The sequence below is a fragment of the Dendropsophus ebraccatus genome, chromosome 4, assembly GCF_027789765.1.
Source record: "Dendropsophus ebraccatus isolate aDenEbr1 chromosome 4, aDenEbr1.pat, whole genome shotgun sequence".
Taxonomy (NCBI): domain Eukaryota; kingdom Metazoa; phylum Chordata; class Amphibia; order Anura; family Hylidae; genus Dendropsophus; species Dendropsophus ebraccatus.
The window spans coordinates 29,591,001-29,604,686 of record NC_091457.1 but is presented as its reverse complement, the minus strand read 5'-3'; the positions used below and the strand labels follow the sequence as shown (position 1 = coordinate 29,604,686).

At 50.8% G+C, this 13,686-nt stretch overlaps 1 protein-coding gene across 2 annotated transcripts in view; it reads left to right on the top strand.

The window, feature by feature from the left end:
- Positions 1-13,686, top strand: part of EML3 (EMAP like 3) — a 69,929-nt gene that overhangs the window by 4,104 nt on the left and 52,139 nt on the right. The window contains exons 1-2 of one of the 2 annotated variants that reach the window (XM_069965390.1): positions 3,279-3,429; positions 9,531-9,665. In XM_069965390.1, coding sequence (XP_069821491.1) covers positions 3,408-3,429; positions 9,531-9,665 — 157 coding nt within the window. In that variant the 5' untranslated portion in view covers positions 3,279-3,407. Of the gene's footprint in view, positions 1-3,278; positions 3,430-9,530; positions 9,666-13,686 lie in introns of those variants that run through there. The other variant, XM_069965391.1, reaches the window with a different exon arrangement.

Sequence of the window (13,686 nt, the reverse complement as noted above, 5' to 3'; positions counted from 1 at the left end):
CCCTGCACAGTCAGGGTCTCCCCCCCCTCCTCTCTCTTCTCTCACCCCCCTGCACAGTCAGGGTCTCCCCCCTCTCCTCTCTCACCCCACTGCACAGTCAGGGTCTTCCCCCCCTCTCCCTCTCACCCCCTGCAGTCAGGGTCTCCCACCCCTCTCTCTCTCTCACCCCCTGCACAGTCAGGGTCTCCCCCCTCTCCCTCTCACCCCCCTGCACAGTCAGGGTCTCCCCCCCCTCCCTCTCACCCCCTGCAGTCAGGGTCTCCCCCCCTCTCCCTCTCCCCCCCCTGCACAGTCAGGGTCTCCCCCCCTCTCTCTCTCACCCCCTGCACAGTCAGGGTCTCCCCCCCTCTCCCCCCCTGCACAGTCAGGGTCTCCCTCCCCTCTCCCTCTCACCCCATGCACAGTCAGGGTCTCCCCCCCTCTCCCTCTCACCCCCTGCAGTCAGGGTCTCCCCCCCCTCTCTCTCTCACCCCCTGCACAGTCAGGGTCTCCCCCCCCCCCCTCTCTCTCACCCCCTGCACAGTAGTCAGGGTCTCCCCCCCTCTCTCTCTCACCCCCTGCACAGTAGTCAGGGTCTCCCCCCCTCTCTCTCTCACCCCCTGCACAGTCAGGGTCTCCCCCCCCTCTCTCTCTCCCCCCCTGCACAGTCAGGGTCTCCCCCCCCCTCTCTCTCTCACCCCCTGCACAGTCAGGGTCTCCCCCCCCCCCTCTCTCTCACCCCTTGCACAGTCAGGGTCTCCCCTCCCCCCTCTCCCTCTCACCCCCTGCACAGTCAGGGTCTCCCCCCTCTCCCTCTCACCCCCTGCACAGTCAGGGTCTCCCCCCCCCTCTCTCTCTCTCACCCCCCTGCACAGTCAGGTCTCCCCCCTCTCTCTCTCACCCCCTGCACAGTCAGGGTCTTCCCCCCCTCTCCCTCTCACCCCCTGCAGTCAGGGTCTCCCCCCCCCCTCTCTCTCTCTCACCCCCTGCACAGTCAGGGTCTCCCCCCTCTCCCTCTCACCCCCTGCACAGTCAGGGTCTCCCCCCCCTCTCCCTCTCACCCCCTGCAGTCAGGGTCTCCCCCCCTCTCTCTCTCACCCCCCTGCACAGTCAGGGTCTCCCCCCCCCTCTCTCTCACCCCCTGCACAGTAGTCAGGGTCTCCCCCCCTCTCTCTCTCACCCCCTGCACAGTAGTCAGGGTCTCCCCCCCCTCTCTCTCTCACCCCCCTGCACAGTCAGGGTCTCCCCCCCCCTCTCTCTCTCACCCCCTGCACAGTCAGGGTCTCCCCCCCCCCCCTCTCCCTCTCACCCCCTGCACAGTCAGGGTCTCCCCTCCCCCCTCTCCCTCTCACCCCCTGCACAGTCAGGGTCTCCCCTCCCCCCCTCTCCCTCTCATCCCCTGCACAGTCAGGGTCTCCCCCCCCCCTCTCTCTCTCTCACCCCCTGCACAGTCAGGGTCTCCCCCCTCTCTCTCTCACCCCCTGCACAGTCAGGGTCTTCCCCCCCTCTCTCTCTCACCCCCTGCACAGTCAGGGTCTCCCCCCCCCCCCTCTCTCTCTCTCACCCCCCTGCACAGTCAAGGTCTCCCCCCTCTCTCTCTCACCCCCTGCACAGTCAGGGTCTCCCCCCCTCTCTCTCTCACCCCCTGCACAGTCAGGGTCTCCCCCCCTCTCTCTCTCACCCCCTGCACAGTCAGGGTCTCCCCCCCCCTCTCTCTCACCCCCTGCACAGTAGTCAGGGTCTCCCCCCCCTCTCTCTCTCACCCCCTGCACAGTAGTCAGGGTCTCTCCCCTCTCTCACCCCCTGCACAGTCAGGGTCTCCCCCCCCCCCCTCTCTCTCTCACCCCCTGCACAGTCAGGGTCTCCCCTCCCCCCTCTCCCTCTCACCCCCTGCACAGTCAGGGTCTCCCCTCCCCCCTCTCATCCCCTGCACAGTCAGGGTCTCCCCCCCCCTCTCTCTCTCTCACCCCCTGCACAGTCAGGGTCTCCCCCCTCTCTCTCTCACCCCCTGCACAGTCAGGGTCTTCCCCCCCCTCTCTCTCTCACCCCCTGCACAGTCAGGGTCTCCCCCCCCCCCTCTCTCTCTCTCACCCCCTGCACAGTCAGGGTCTCCCCCCTCTCTCTCTCACCCCCTGCACAGTCAGGGTCTTCCCCCCCTCTCTCTCTCACCCCCCTGCACAGTCAGGGTCTCCCCCCCTCTCTCTCTCTCACCCCCTGCACAGTCAGGGTCTCCCCCCCTCTCTCTCTCTCTCACCCCCTGCACAGTCAGGGTCTCCCCCCCTCTCTCTCACCCCCTGCACAGTCAGGGTCTCCCCCCCTCTCCCTCTCACCCCCTGCACAGTCAGGGTCTCCCCCCCTCTCCCTCTCACCCCCTGCACAGTCAGGGTCTCCCCCTCCCTCTCACCCCCTGCACAGTCAGGGTCTCCCCCCCACTCTCTCTCTCACCCCCTGCTGAGTCAGGGTCTCCCCCCCTCTCTCTCACCCCCTGCACAGTCAGGGTCTCCCCCCCCCCCCCTCTCTCTCACCCCCTGCACAGTCAGGGTCTCCCCCCCCCCCCTCTCTCTCTCACCCCCTGCACAGTCAGGGTCTCCCCCCCTCTCTCTCACCCCCCTGCACAGTCAGGGTCTCCCCCCCTCTCTCTCTCTCACCCCCTGCACAGTCAGGGTCTCCCTCCCCTCTCCCTCTCACCCCCTGCACAGTCAGGGTCTCCCCCCCCCCTCTCTCTCTCACCCCCTGCACAGTCAGGGTCTCCCCCCCCTCTCTCTCTCACCCCCTGCACAGTCAGGGTCTCCCCCCCTCTCTCTCTCACCCCCTGCACAGTCAGGGTCTCCCCCCCCCTCTCTCTCTCACCCCCCTGCACAGTCAGGGTCTCCCCCCCTCTCTCTCTCACCCCCTGCACAGTCAGGGTCTCCCCCCCCCCCCCTCTCTCTCTCACCCCCTGCACAGTCAGGGTCTCCCCCCCCCCTCTCTCTCTCTCCCCCTGCACAGTCAGGGTCTCCCCCCCTCTCTCTCTCACCCCCTGCACAGTCAGGGTCTCCCCCCCCTCTCTCTCTCACCCCCTGCACAGTCAGGGTCTCCCCCCCCCCCCTCTCTCTCTCACCCCCTGCACAGTCAGGGTCTCCCCCCCTCTCTCTATCACCCCCTGCACAGTCAGGGTCTCCCTCCCCTCTCCCTCTCACCCCCTGCAGTCAGGGTCTCTCCCCTCTCTCTATCAGTGGCCGTCTCTTTAGTGGGGAAGTGAGACGCGCTTCCTGAGGGAGGGACAGTCACTGAGCGGCCTGACAGACTGTCTCTCTGCTGTAGAGGAGGGAGGAACAGAGAGTGCGGGGGAGAGGAAGAGACTGCGAGACGGGCACCAGCCGGAGGGAGCTGCGGGGCTGTGATCTCCTCCTGCCCGGGCACCGGGGGTGACAGACAGGGACGCTGGCATGGAGGAGGACCACTCTGCGGGTGAGTGCACAGGAATGGAGCGGACACTACAACTCCCAGCAAGTCCTGCCAGTCCCGGGTAGGAGTTACATGTCAGACCTCCCATAGGGCGCCGTGCGGTTTGCTGCTAACAGTTTGTTATGTGTAACGGGATCTCCGGGACCAGCGCCAGCTGGTGCACAACTACAACTCCCAGCATGCCATGGTAGCCTAATGCTGGGACTTATAGTTTTTCAGCAGCTTGTAAGTCCCAGTGTGAGCAGCACTGGTGAATGCGATCCTGTTTACAACTAGAGACCTCATACTTCCCACAGCCGAATACTGGAACCAGTATACAGAGCCCAGAGCCCATCCTCACTGTATAATCACTGCTCTCCAGATGGATCAGTCCTCAGCACAACAGCCTGAGATGAGCTAGAATGTTTCACTTGATTGAAAGCAAGCAGAGGTAGTGACACAGCATAGACCAGATGCATAGGTATATTAGAGGTAGTGACACATGATACACCAGATGCACAGGTATATTAGAGGTAGTGACACATGATACACCAGATGCACAGGTATATTAGAAGTAGTGACACAGCGTACACCAGATACACAGGTATATTAGAGGTAGTGACACAGCATACACCAGATACACAGGTATATTAGAGGTAGTGACACAGCAGACACCAGATACACAGGTATATTAGAGGTAGTGACACAACATACACCAAATTCACATGTATATTAGAGGTAGTGATACAGCATACACCAGATACACAGGTATATTAGAGGTGGTGACGCAACATACACCAGATTCACAGGTATATTAGAGGTAGTGACACAACATACACCAGGCTGGTTCACAGGTATATTAGAGGTAGTGACACAACATACACCAGATTTACAGGTAAATTAAAGGTAGTGTCACAGCATACACCAGATACACAGGTATAGTAGGTATATTAGAGGTAGTGACACAGCATACACCAGATTTACAGGTATATTAGAGGTAGTGACACAACATACACCAGATTCACAGGTATATTAGAGGTAGTGACACAACATACACCGGGCTGGTTCACAGGTATATTAGGCAATGTTTACATCTAGATTTGGGGTATATTGCTAGAATGGCATGCTGATCCATACTGTGGGGTACCTGTGACTGGATTGTAGGCCACTTCTCACGTGTAGCCTTAGGCCAGATTCACACTTTGATATATGGTCCCTAAGATGGTTGTATATCACAGACTGAACTCCATGGGACTCTCTGCATGATAGTTTATTATGATAGTGATCTCCGGAACTCTGCAACTGAGCTGATACAGCTTTGTCAGTTCAGCAGCGCCCTGCTCCAGCATCATGTGTAATTCAATCCATGATATACAATGATCTTACAGACGTATATCTGTTTATCACAGAATTGTAAATCTGGCCGTAGATTGGGTTCACACTGCCTTTTTTGTGTACAATTTACTTATACTGTATTTTTCCAAATGGATAAAATATATGGTACATATACCAGAATCTGTTTCCCATTGACCATGTACACCAAAATATGTTTCCCATTGACAAAGCATTGCAATGTATACATCTTTGCTGTTTACAAAAAGTACAGTTGACTATAATTTTGTATAGAACAAACAAGACAAGAACAAACAAAAAAAGTATAAAAATGGAAAACAATGGAACGCACAGAAAACCACAGTGTGAATCTAGCAATAGATGAGTTCACATCTATGTTGGAGCTCCGTTCAGAGAGCAGCGATCCTGCTAAATAAGTGCACACTGGACAGACACCTGACAGACTCCATTAAAGTCAATAGGATCCATAGGTGTCCATTATGCAATGGACTGTCTGGTTCTGAATACTGTGGAGGAGGCCCCAAACTGAGCCTGCCATGCAGATGTGAATGAGGCCTAAGTTGGCTCCTGCAATGTGCTCTATGTCTGAGCTGGAAACAACTGATGACAAAGTTGCACAGTGGTTCACATGGATGGCAATGCGTAATTGGACAAGGACATGTCGTATGCCACAAAACTGTTGCCATAGAAAACTATCCATTTTGTTACCGTTTCTATTGTTTTTCTTTACTACATCAGAGGGAATCCTGGCAGGAGGGCCTACAGATGTGAAGGGGCCTGTTGTTGGCCATACACATTGGATTAGAGGGGTGTTCCTATCAGCATAAATGCTATTTCCACCACTGAGACCCACGCCTATCTCAAGATGAAGGGCTATTTAGCCCCCTTAGTCCTGGTTCAAGAGGTGGTCAAGAATCTGAAAACTGCTGAACTGGATGTATTATGTAATTTGTGTAGCTCCCATAGAGGTTGAGGTGGATATGTCATAGATCTCTAGTAGAGATGAGCGAACTTAAAGGGAACCTGTCACCCCCCGTGCCCGCTGGAGCACCCTATACTCACCTGATCCCGCTGCGCTCCTCAGATGAGTCCAACACTCATAGAGAATGACGGAGCGTCGGACTCGCCTGTCATTCTCTATGAGCGTTGGACTCATCTGAGGAGCGGACGCGCCGGGCTTCGGGCACGGGGGGGGGGGGGGGTAGACAGGTTCTCTTTAAAGTGTCACTGTTGTTTTTTTGTTTGTTTGTTTTCTCAGAAATCAATAGTACAGGCGATATTAAGAAACTTTGTAATTGGGTTTATTAGGCAAATATGCCATTATCTGCATTCAAAAAGACTTTCCCCAGGTAACCCTCCCTCCCTCCTCTGTCTCATCCACTGCTCATTATCAGGAAATCTCGACTCTTTTACATCAATCGAACCCTGCGTAACCTATGGTGAGGGGAGGGGGAGGAGGGAGATTAGTCGCCAGCAGAGAGCAGAGACCAAAGGATTACACAGTGGGCCTTGTGTGAAAGCCGGTATTCAGAGGTCAGAGAGGTCAGTGCTGACTTCAGAGGAGATAGCCCAGTGATGTAGCTATAAATTAACTCTTTGTTGTCCTGTTTTGGTGCCTCATCTCCCTCAACCCCTCCTCTCTCCATAAGAGAACTATGAAGACCGGTAGAGTTTCAAACAGCTTTTTCATGATAAAAATTTTTAGGCTAATAAACCCATTACAAAGTTTTATAAAATCAAGAGTGACACTTTAAAGTAAATCTAACTGTAATTTCTATATAGTGATTAACCTTTAATGTCTGCCAACCCAAGGTACTTGGACTTTAACATGCACAGTGTCATTTTCTTCAACAATTTTCCTCTATCCCTATTGAAAACACAAGCATGCATGTGTACGGAGGGGGCAGGTGACATAAATCTGGGCCATACAAGTGTTTGGATAACAGATATCTGGTGTGTATAGCCAGCTTTGAATGCCACATTGAAATGTATTTACATAACTAGATCCAATCATAGGAACTGATCATGTTTGCCTAGGATTTGCCTTAGCTTCATGATGATCCCTCATCTGCCCTGACCCCCTTTTAAAAGAGTTTTCTGGGGCTGGTGCTGTTCTAATGGTGCTGGAGACCGACCTCCGCCAGCGATTGGCTTCACAGGGAGTTCCTATGTGTTGCAGCAGAAAGTGTTAAAGCAGAAAGTGCTTAGCAGCGATTACAGACACTGAACAGGGAATGGACAAGCCCTCTAACTAAACAGAGTAACAAAAGCCTTCTCAGTGTATTCATTGTGCAGTGTAACTCTTGCCGACCCACTATGTTGTAGATCCATTCAGGTACAGGGGCTAGTACAGTAGTCTCCAGCACAGTGCCTGTCTTGTCATCCCGCTATGCTGGGGATCATATCTCTGCTTCATTCTAGTACAGGTGGTATTGCTGTAGTCTCCAGCACAGTGTCACTCCTCCCCCCTCACTATGCTGGGTATCATATCTCAGCTCCATTTTTGTGCAGGTGAAATTGCTGTAGTCTCCAGCACAGTATCACTTCTGCCCTCTCACTATGCGGGGGATCATAAATTATCTCCCTTCTAGTACAGGGGGCAGTGCTCTAGTCTCCAGCACAGTGTCACTCCTGCCCTCTCACTATACTGGGGATCAAATCTCATCTCCCTTCTAGTACAGGTGGCAGTGCTCTAGTCTTCAGCACAGTGTCACTCCTGCCCTCTGACTATGCTGGGTATCATATCTCATCTCCCTTCTAGTACAGGTGGCAGTTCTCTAGTCTCCAGCACAGTGTCACTCCTGTCCTCTCACTATGTTGGGGATCATATCTCAGCTCCCTTCTAGTACAGGGGGCAGTGCTCTAGTCTCCAGCACAGTATCACTTCTGCCCGCTCACTATGTTGGGGATCATATCTCTGCTCCCTTCTAGTACAGGTGGCAGTGCTCTAGTCTCCAGCACAGTGTCACTCCTGCCCTCTCACTATGCTGGGTATCATATCTCATCTCCCTTCTAGTACAGGTGGCAGTTCTCTAGTCTCCAGCACAGTGTCACTCCTGTCCTCTCACTATGTTGGGGATCATATCTCAGCTCCCTTCTAGTACAGGTGGCAGTGCTCTAGTCTCCAGCACAGTGTCACTCCTGCCCTCTCACTATACTGGGTATCATATCTCAGCTCCATTCTAGTACAGGGGGCAGTGCTCTAGTCTCCAGCACAGTATCACTTCTGCCCGCTCACTATGTTGGGGATCATATCTCTGCTCCCTTCTAGTACAGGTGGCAGTGCTCTAGTCTCCAGCACAGTGTCACTTCTGCCCGCTCACTATGTTGGGGATCATATCTCTGCTCCCTTCTAGTACAGGTGGCAGTGCTCTAGTCTCCAGCACAGTGTCACTCCAGCCCTCTCCCTATGTTGGGGATCATATCTCAGCTCCATTTTTGTGCAGGTGGAATTGCTGTAGATCCCTGCACAGTGGAAGGACAGGAACACAGCTGTGCATGGAAAATCCCTCTGTAGACAGGAGGGGGTTCAGGCAGTAAGACCCCCACTGAGCAGGACGTGATAACATATCTATCCATATGTGATCACTTTAAGGCTCCCTTTTATGCTAGCTGCTTTGAACTCTCATTTTTGCACTATAGACTGATATATGTGGCAGTCGGGTTGTTGTGAGCAGCTCTGTTACATTACTCCTCTCCACTAGTTCTGATAAAACATTTGATAATATATTTTATATGATACAACTAGTTAGTTACTGTGGTGTCTATAGCCGCCTCGGTGGCACCATGTTAGTGCATTATGAGATGAACATGGTGGCTGTGGATTTATAGGCGATGACTGCAGATGTACTCATTCATTTACATTGCTACAATTCAATTTGTTATAATGACAGACTTATCTGGTACCGGACAGGTTAGGATGTCATATTGGTGGTGGCCCAACACTAACATTTCACATAATAATAGTGTCTGGCAGGGCAATAGTCACTTTCCTTATGGGACATTAATACGAAACTATTGCATTGAATCCAAGAACATTTGATATTATCACAACTGTGTTTACCAGGATAGAAGAAAGAACAATAGTGGAGCGGTGTATGCGGTCAGGATGAGCCTGTATCGGGAAGCATATGGGGTGTGTACGTCTCCACACATAGCGGAGGAGGGTGTGTAAATCGCACTCACAGTGTGAGAGTTAAGCACATTGTGAAACAATAACATGGTTCTTGGTGAAAGAGAAGCGCTGGAATGTGAGTGTGGCTGCAGGTGTAAACCTGTACATAATGCAGCCGCTGCAGGTGTGTAAGACGTCCATCTGAGTGACATCAGGCGTGTGCACACACAACATTCTGCCCGGTTTTATGAGTTTGAAAACTGCTAAAAACATCATAATCAATGAAAGTGTCTGTCACATTTTGATCGGTCTGGGGTTCAGCTCATCACTGATTATTACAACGAGGCAAGAGAAGCGCAAGACTTAGCACTTCTCTCTCTTTCACGCTCTATAGACTGGCTATAGAATTAATCTTTTGCAATGAGGAGAAAGATGAGAGAAGGGATTTGGTTGTGGGGACCCATAGAGATCTCAGTAACCAATCAGTTTCCAGCTTTCATTTTTTAAAGGCTTTTTTTTTTTGATTGGTTGTCGCGGGCGCCTGCTCCACTGTTCCTTTGCACAAGGTTTGATAAATTGCCCCCTGTGTGCACATATACTCAGTGTCAGCCTGAGTATTAGGAGAGTCCTGCTAACAGACTCTTTTCATATCCCACAGATGAGTGCCCCCCACCAGGGTGGGAGACCCGACTTCAGGCGCAGGAGGAAGAAGTCATGTTGTTAAAGTCAGCCTTATGTGATGTTCTCCAAAGGATCCGCAACCTGGAGAGTCAGTTCCCTACTGGACACTTTTGTAAGTACCAATGTATACGCATATTTATTGAAACGCCTTTGGCTACAAGAAGTTCTGCAGCATCTGTTATGCGTTATGATATTTTACAGCAGCTGAGAACTGCATGAGGATTTTTTCAAACTGCAGATTTAGGGTGCGTTCACACGTACAGGATCTGCAGCAGATTTGATGGAGCAGATTTGAATCTGCAGCAGATCTGCAGCAGATTTCATGGTCCAGATTGGATTTGCCTTGAATCTGCAACTTTAAATCTGCGCCATCAAATCTGCTGCAGATTTGCTGCGGATCCTGTACGTGTGCGTTCACACCTACAGGATCTGCAGCTGATTTTCTGGTGCAGATCCGCAGCAGATTTCATTTAAATAACTGAACACAACATTAAATCTGCACCAACAAATCTGCTGCGGATCCTGTAGGTGTGAACACACCCTAAAGGGGTTTTCCAAGCAAAGTGGGTTGGTTGGCAGGGAGCCCACATCTGTGCCGATCAGCTGTTCAGTACCTGCACAATAGATGGACCCAGAAGCAGTTGTCGCAGTGGTGACCTGTTACTGCAGCCCAGCTCCTGTTTCCTTGAGCACGACCTGGGCTGCAGTTACAGGTCACCGCCATTACACAGTGAACGGAGACAAACTGCTTCTGGCCCCGTTCTCTATGTAGTGCGGGTGCTGGACAGCTGATTTGCACAGGTTCTGTGTATAGCTTATCAGTCTATTGTGGCCGGAAAATCCCTTTAAGGGTGAGTTCACACATACCGTATCCGCAGCAATTTTCACACCGCGAGTTTGCAACGAAATTCGCTGTGGTTACCTTCACAATGAGAGTACACACTCGTTGCGGGATTGTCATCCCGCTGTGAGTATGTTAAAGTCAGCCCCCCTAACCACCTCGCGGCCTGGGTACATACAATACCGGGTCCATGCTCCGGCTTGCTTTGGGGGCTCCTGGCATCTCCCAGTGCTCAGCCAATCAGTGCACTGTCCCGACACAGCGCACTGATTGGCTGAGCCCCCAAAATTAGCCGGAGTATGGATTCTCATTGAAGTGACTGTGAATGTATCCACAGCGGATTTCGCTGCAAACTCCCCCCTAATGGTGCATTCACACGGACAGGATCCGCAGCAGATTTGATATCAATGTAACTAAATAACTGAACACAGCATAAAATCTGCGCCACCAAATCTGCTGCGGATCCTGTCTGTGTGAACGCACCCACATCTGAGGTGTATGTCTGGATATACTCCCAAATTATTTCTGTTAGATTTAATGCCAAGGTGCCAATCTTTAGGGCTGTCACTGGCCAAACCCATACCACTAAGCACCACACACTTTTGACACCACATTTGGAGTAAAAAGCTGCAAATACACACACGTCATAATATGCGACTTTTTACAGCACAAAAGTGGCACAAATTTCTCAAGGAATTCGCATACAATGTTGCTCTTGTGGAAAAAAGGCTTTACTGTATATACTAGTAATAAGGAGGATGTGAACATTTCATGTGATTGGTTCAAGTAATAGAATTTATTCATTAATCACTTGCAGGCTACCAAACAATTTAAAGTGTTTCTGTCATTTAAAAAACTCTTGAGATGTGTTTAGAATAAAGCGACTCTGTTCCCACAATCTGTCCCCCCCAAACCGCTTGTACCTTTGGATAGCTGCTTTTAATCCAAGATCTGTCCTGCGGTCCGTTCAGCAGGTGATGCAGTTATTGGGGGAGATTTATCAAACATGGTGTAAAGTGAAACTGGCTCAGTTGCCCCTAGCAACCAATCAGATTCCACCTTTCATTTTCCAAAGAGTCAGTGAGGAATGAAAGGTGGAATCTGATTGGTTGCTAGGGGCAACTGAGCCAGTTTCACTTTACACCATGGGTGAGATTTATCAAACATGGTGTAAAGTGAAATTGGCCTAGTTGCCCCTAGCAACCAATCAGATTCCACCTTTCATTCCTCACAGGCTCTTTGAAAAATGAAAGGTGGACTCTGATTGGTTGCTAGGGGCAACTGAGCCAGTTTCACTTTACACCATGTTAAACTTGAAGCCCTGTGTCAAACGTCCGTGGCCTAGATTGTGTATGCATTAGGCTGGCACACCCTCTCCGTCCCTCCTCCCCACCCTCCTCATCATTAGGAATGCCCCTAGAACATTTTCTCCTATCTGAACCATCCAGCCCATGTGCTGTGCTGACACAGCTGATGAATAGGAGACAATCTGCCTGGAGCATTCCTAATGATAAGGAGGGTGGGGAGGAGGGACGGAGAGGTTGTGCCAGCCTAATGCATACACAATCTAGGCCACGGGCGTTGGGCACAGGGCTGCCAATTGAAAAGTTGTTTTTTAGGACAATAACTGCATTACCTACAGAACGGACCCAAGGACAGATCTTGGATTAAAAACAGCTATCTGACGGTACAAGTGATTTGGGGGAGGTAGATTGTCGGTACAGAGTCGCTTTATTGAATACCAAGACCCCTATAGATGGCTATGACAAATTACTCTCCCGAACCATCTCCTTGCTGTGGGAGAGTATTCAGCTTGTGTCCCACACCGAGGAATGGTGGGGAGAGCAATGAGTAGCTGAGGGCTTTTCTGGAGTGGTGGGGGTCTTCAGACATCTATGACAGTGACACTTGGGGCTATGTTCACACTACGTATATTTCAGTCAGTATTGTGGTCCTCATATTGCAACCAAATCCAGGAGTGGATTAAAAACACAGAAAGGATCTGTTCACACAATGTTGAAATTGAGTGGATGGCCGCCATATAACAGTAAATAACTGCCATTATTTCAATATAACAGCCGTTGTTTTAAAATAACAGCAAATATTTGCCATTAAATGGCGGCCATCCACTCAATTACAACATTATGTGAACAGATCCTTTCTGTGTTCTTAATCCACTCCTGGTTTTGGTTGCAATATGAGGACCACAATACTGACTGAAATATACATAGTGTGAACATAGCCTAAAACATCCAGCTGATCCACAACTGACTCTTTAATGTCCTTGCCAAGTCTGTAGATGAGAGAGGAGAGATGGCTGTAAATGACATTATTATTCCCAATCATTGTATACTCAGTGCTGAATGATTGCTGTGTACCCAGCCAGACAGCCATGAGGCTTCCTCCTTTCTATCCTGGCAAACATATGATCCCCGAGTAACGGGTAGCTGCAGGATCTGCTTCGCGGGAGCAACTCAATGCAAGAAACAAACAACAAAGACAAAACATTGTAGTGTCACATTTCGCTATTAACATTTTTCTATTATAGTTAAAGTGTTACTGTCATTGGAAGTAACTTTTGACATGTCATCAGATTTGACAAGTTACTGATCGCACTAGGTCTTACTCCTGAGACCTGATGCAGGCCAAGACGTGGGAGTGCTTGACCGTGCGCTCTGGTCCCTGGCCAGGAGAACACAGGAAACATTAGCTTCATAGACTGTAATAAGGCGGACAAGTCAGATTTAATTGACAGTCAAAGGGAGATATGCAATACTGTTAACACACGGTGCATTGAGTAACTCAGAAATTACTGCAAATGACAGTACTGCTTTAAAACAGACACAGGTTTTTTTCTCCCAATCACAAAAATAAACCTTACTTATATAAAAATCACATGAAGCTCTATGTATCATAGAACTAAGAAGCAACAATTATTTGGATATTTGAGCTTTTAAATCCCCAGTCATGAAGGGGAAAACTGACTAAAAATGGTTACGGTTTTATTCAGGGCAGGATAAATCTTAGGGTGCTTTTACATGGACAGATATATCGGACAGATTTTTTAAGCCAAAGCCAGGAACAGACTATACACAGGGAACAGGTCATAAAGGAAAGACTAAGGGTCCTATTCCACCGGACGAGCAGGACCCGATCAACGACGTAAACGAGCACCAATCTGCTAGATCGGCGCTCGTTTACTGGGCCTATTCCACGGCCCCGATGATCGTGAAACGAGGGCTGTCCTGGCTGCAGGTCTTCTTCTCTCGGTCCCGCGAGCCGCAGCAGCTTC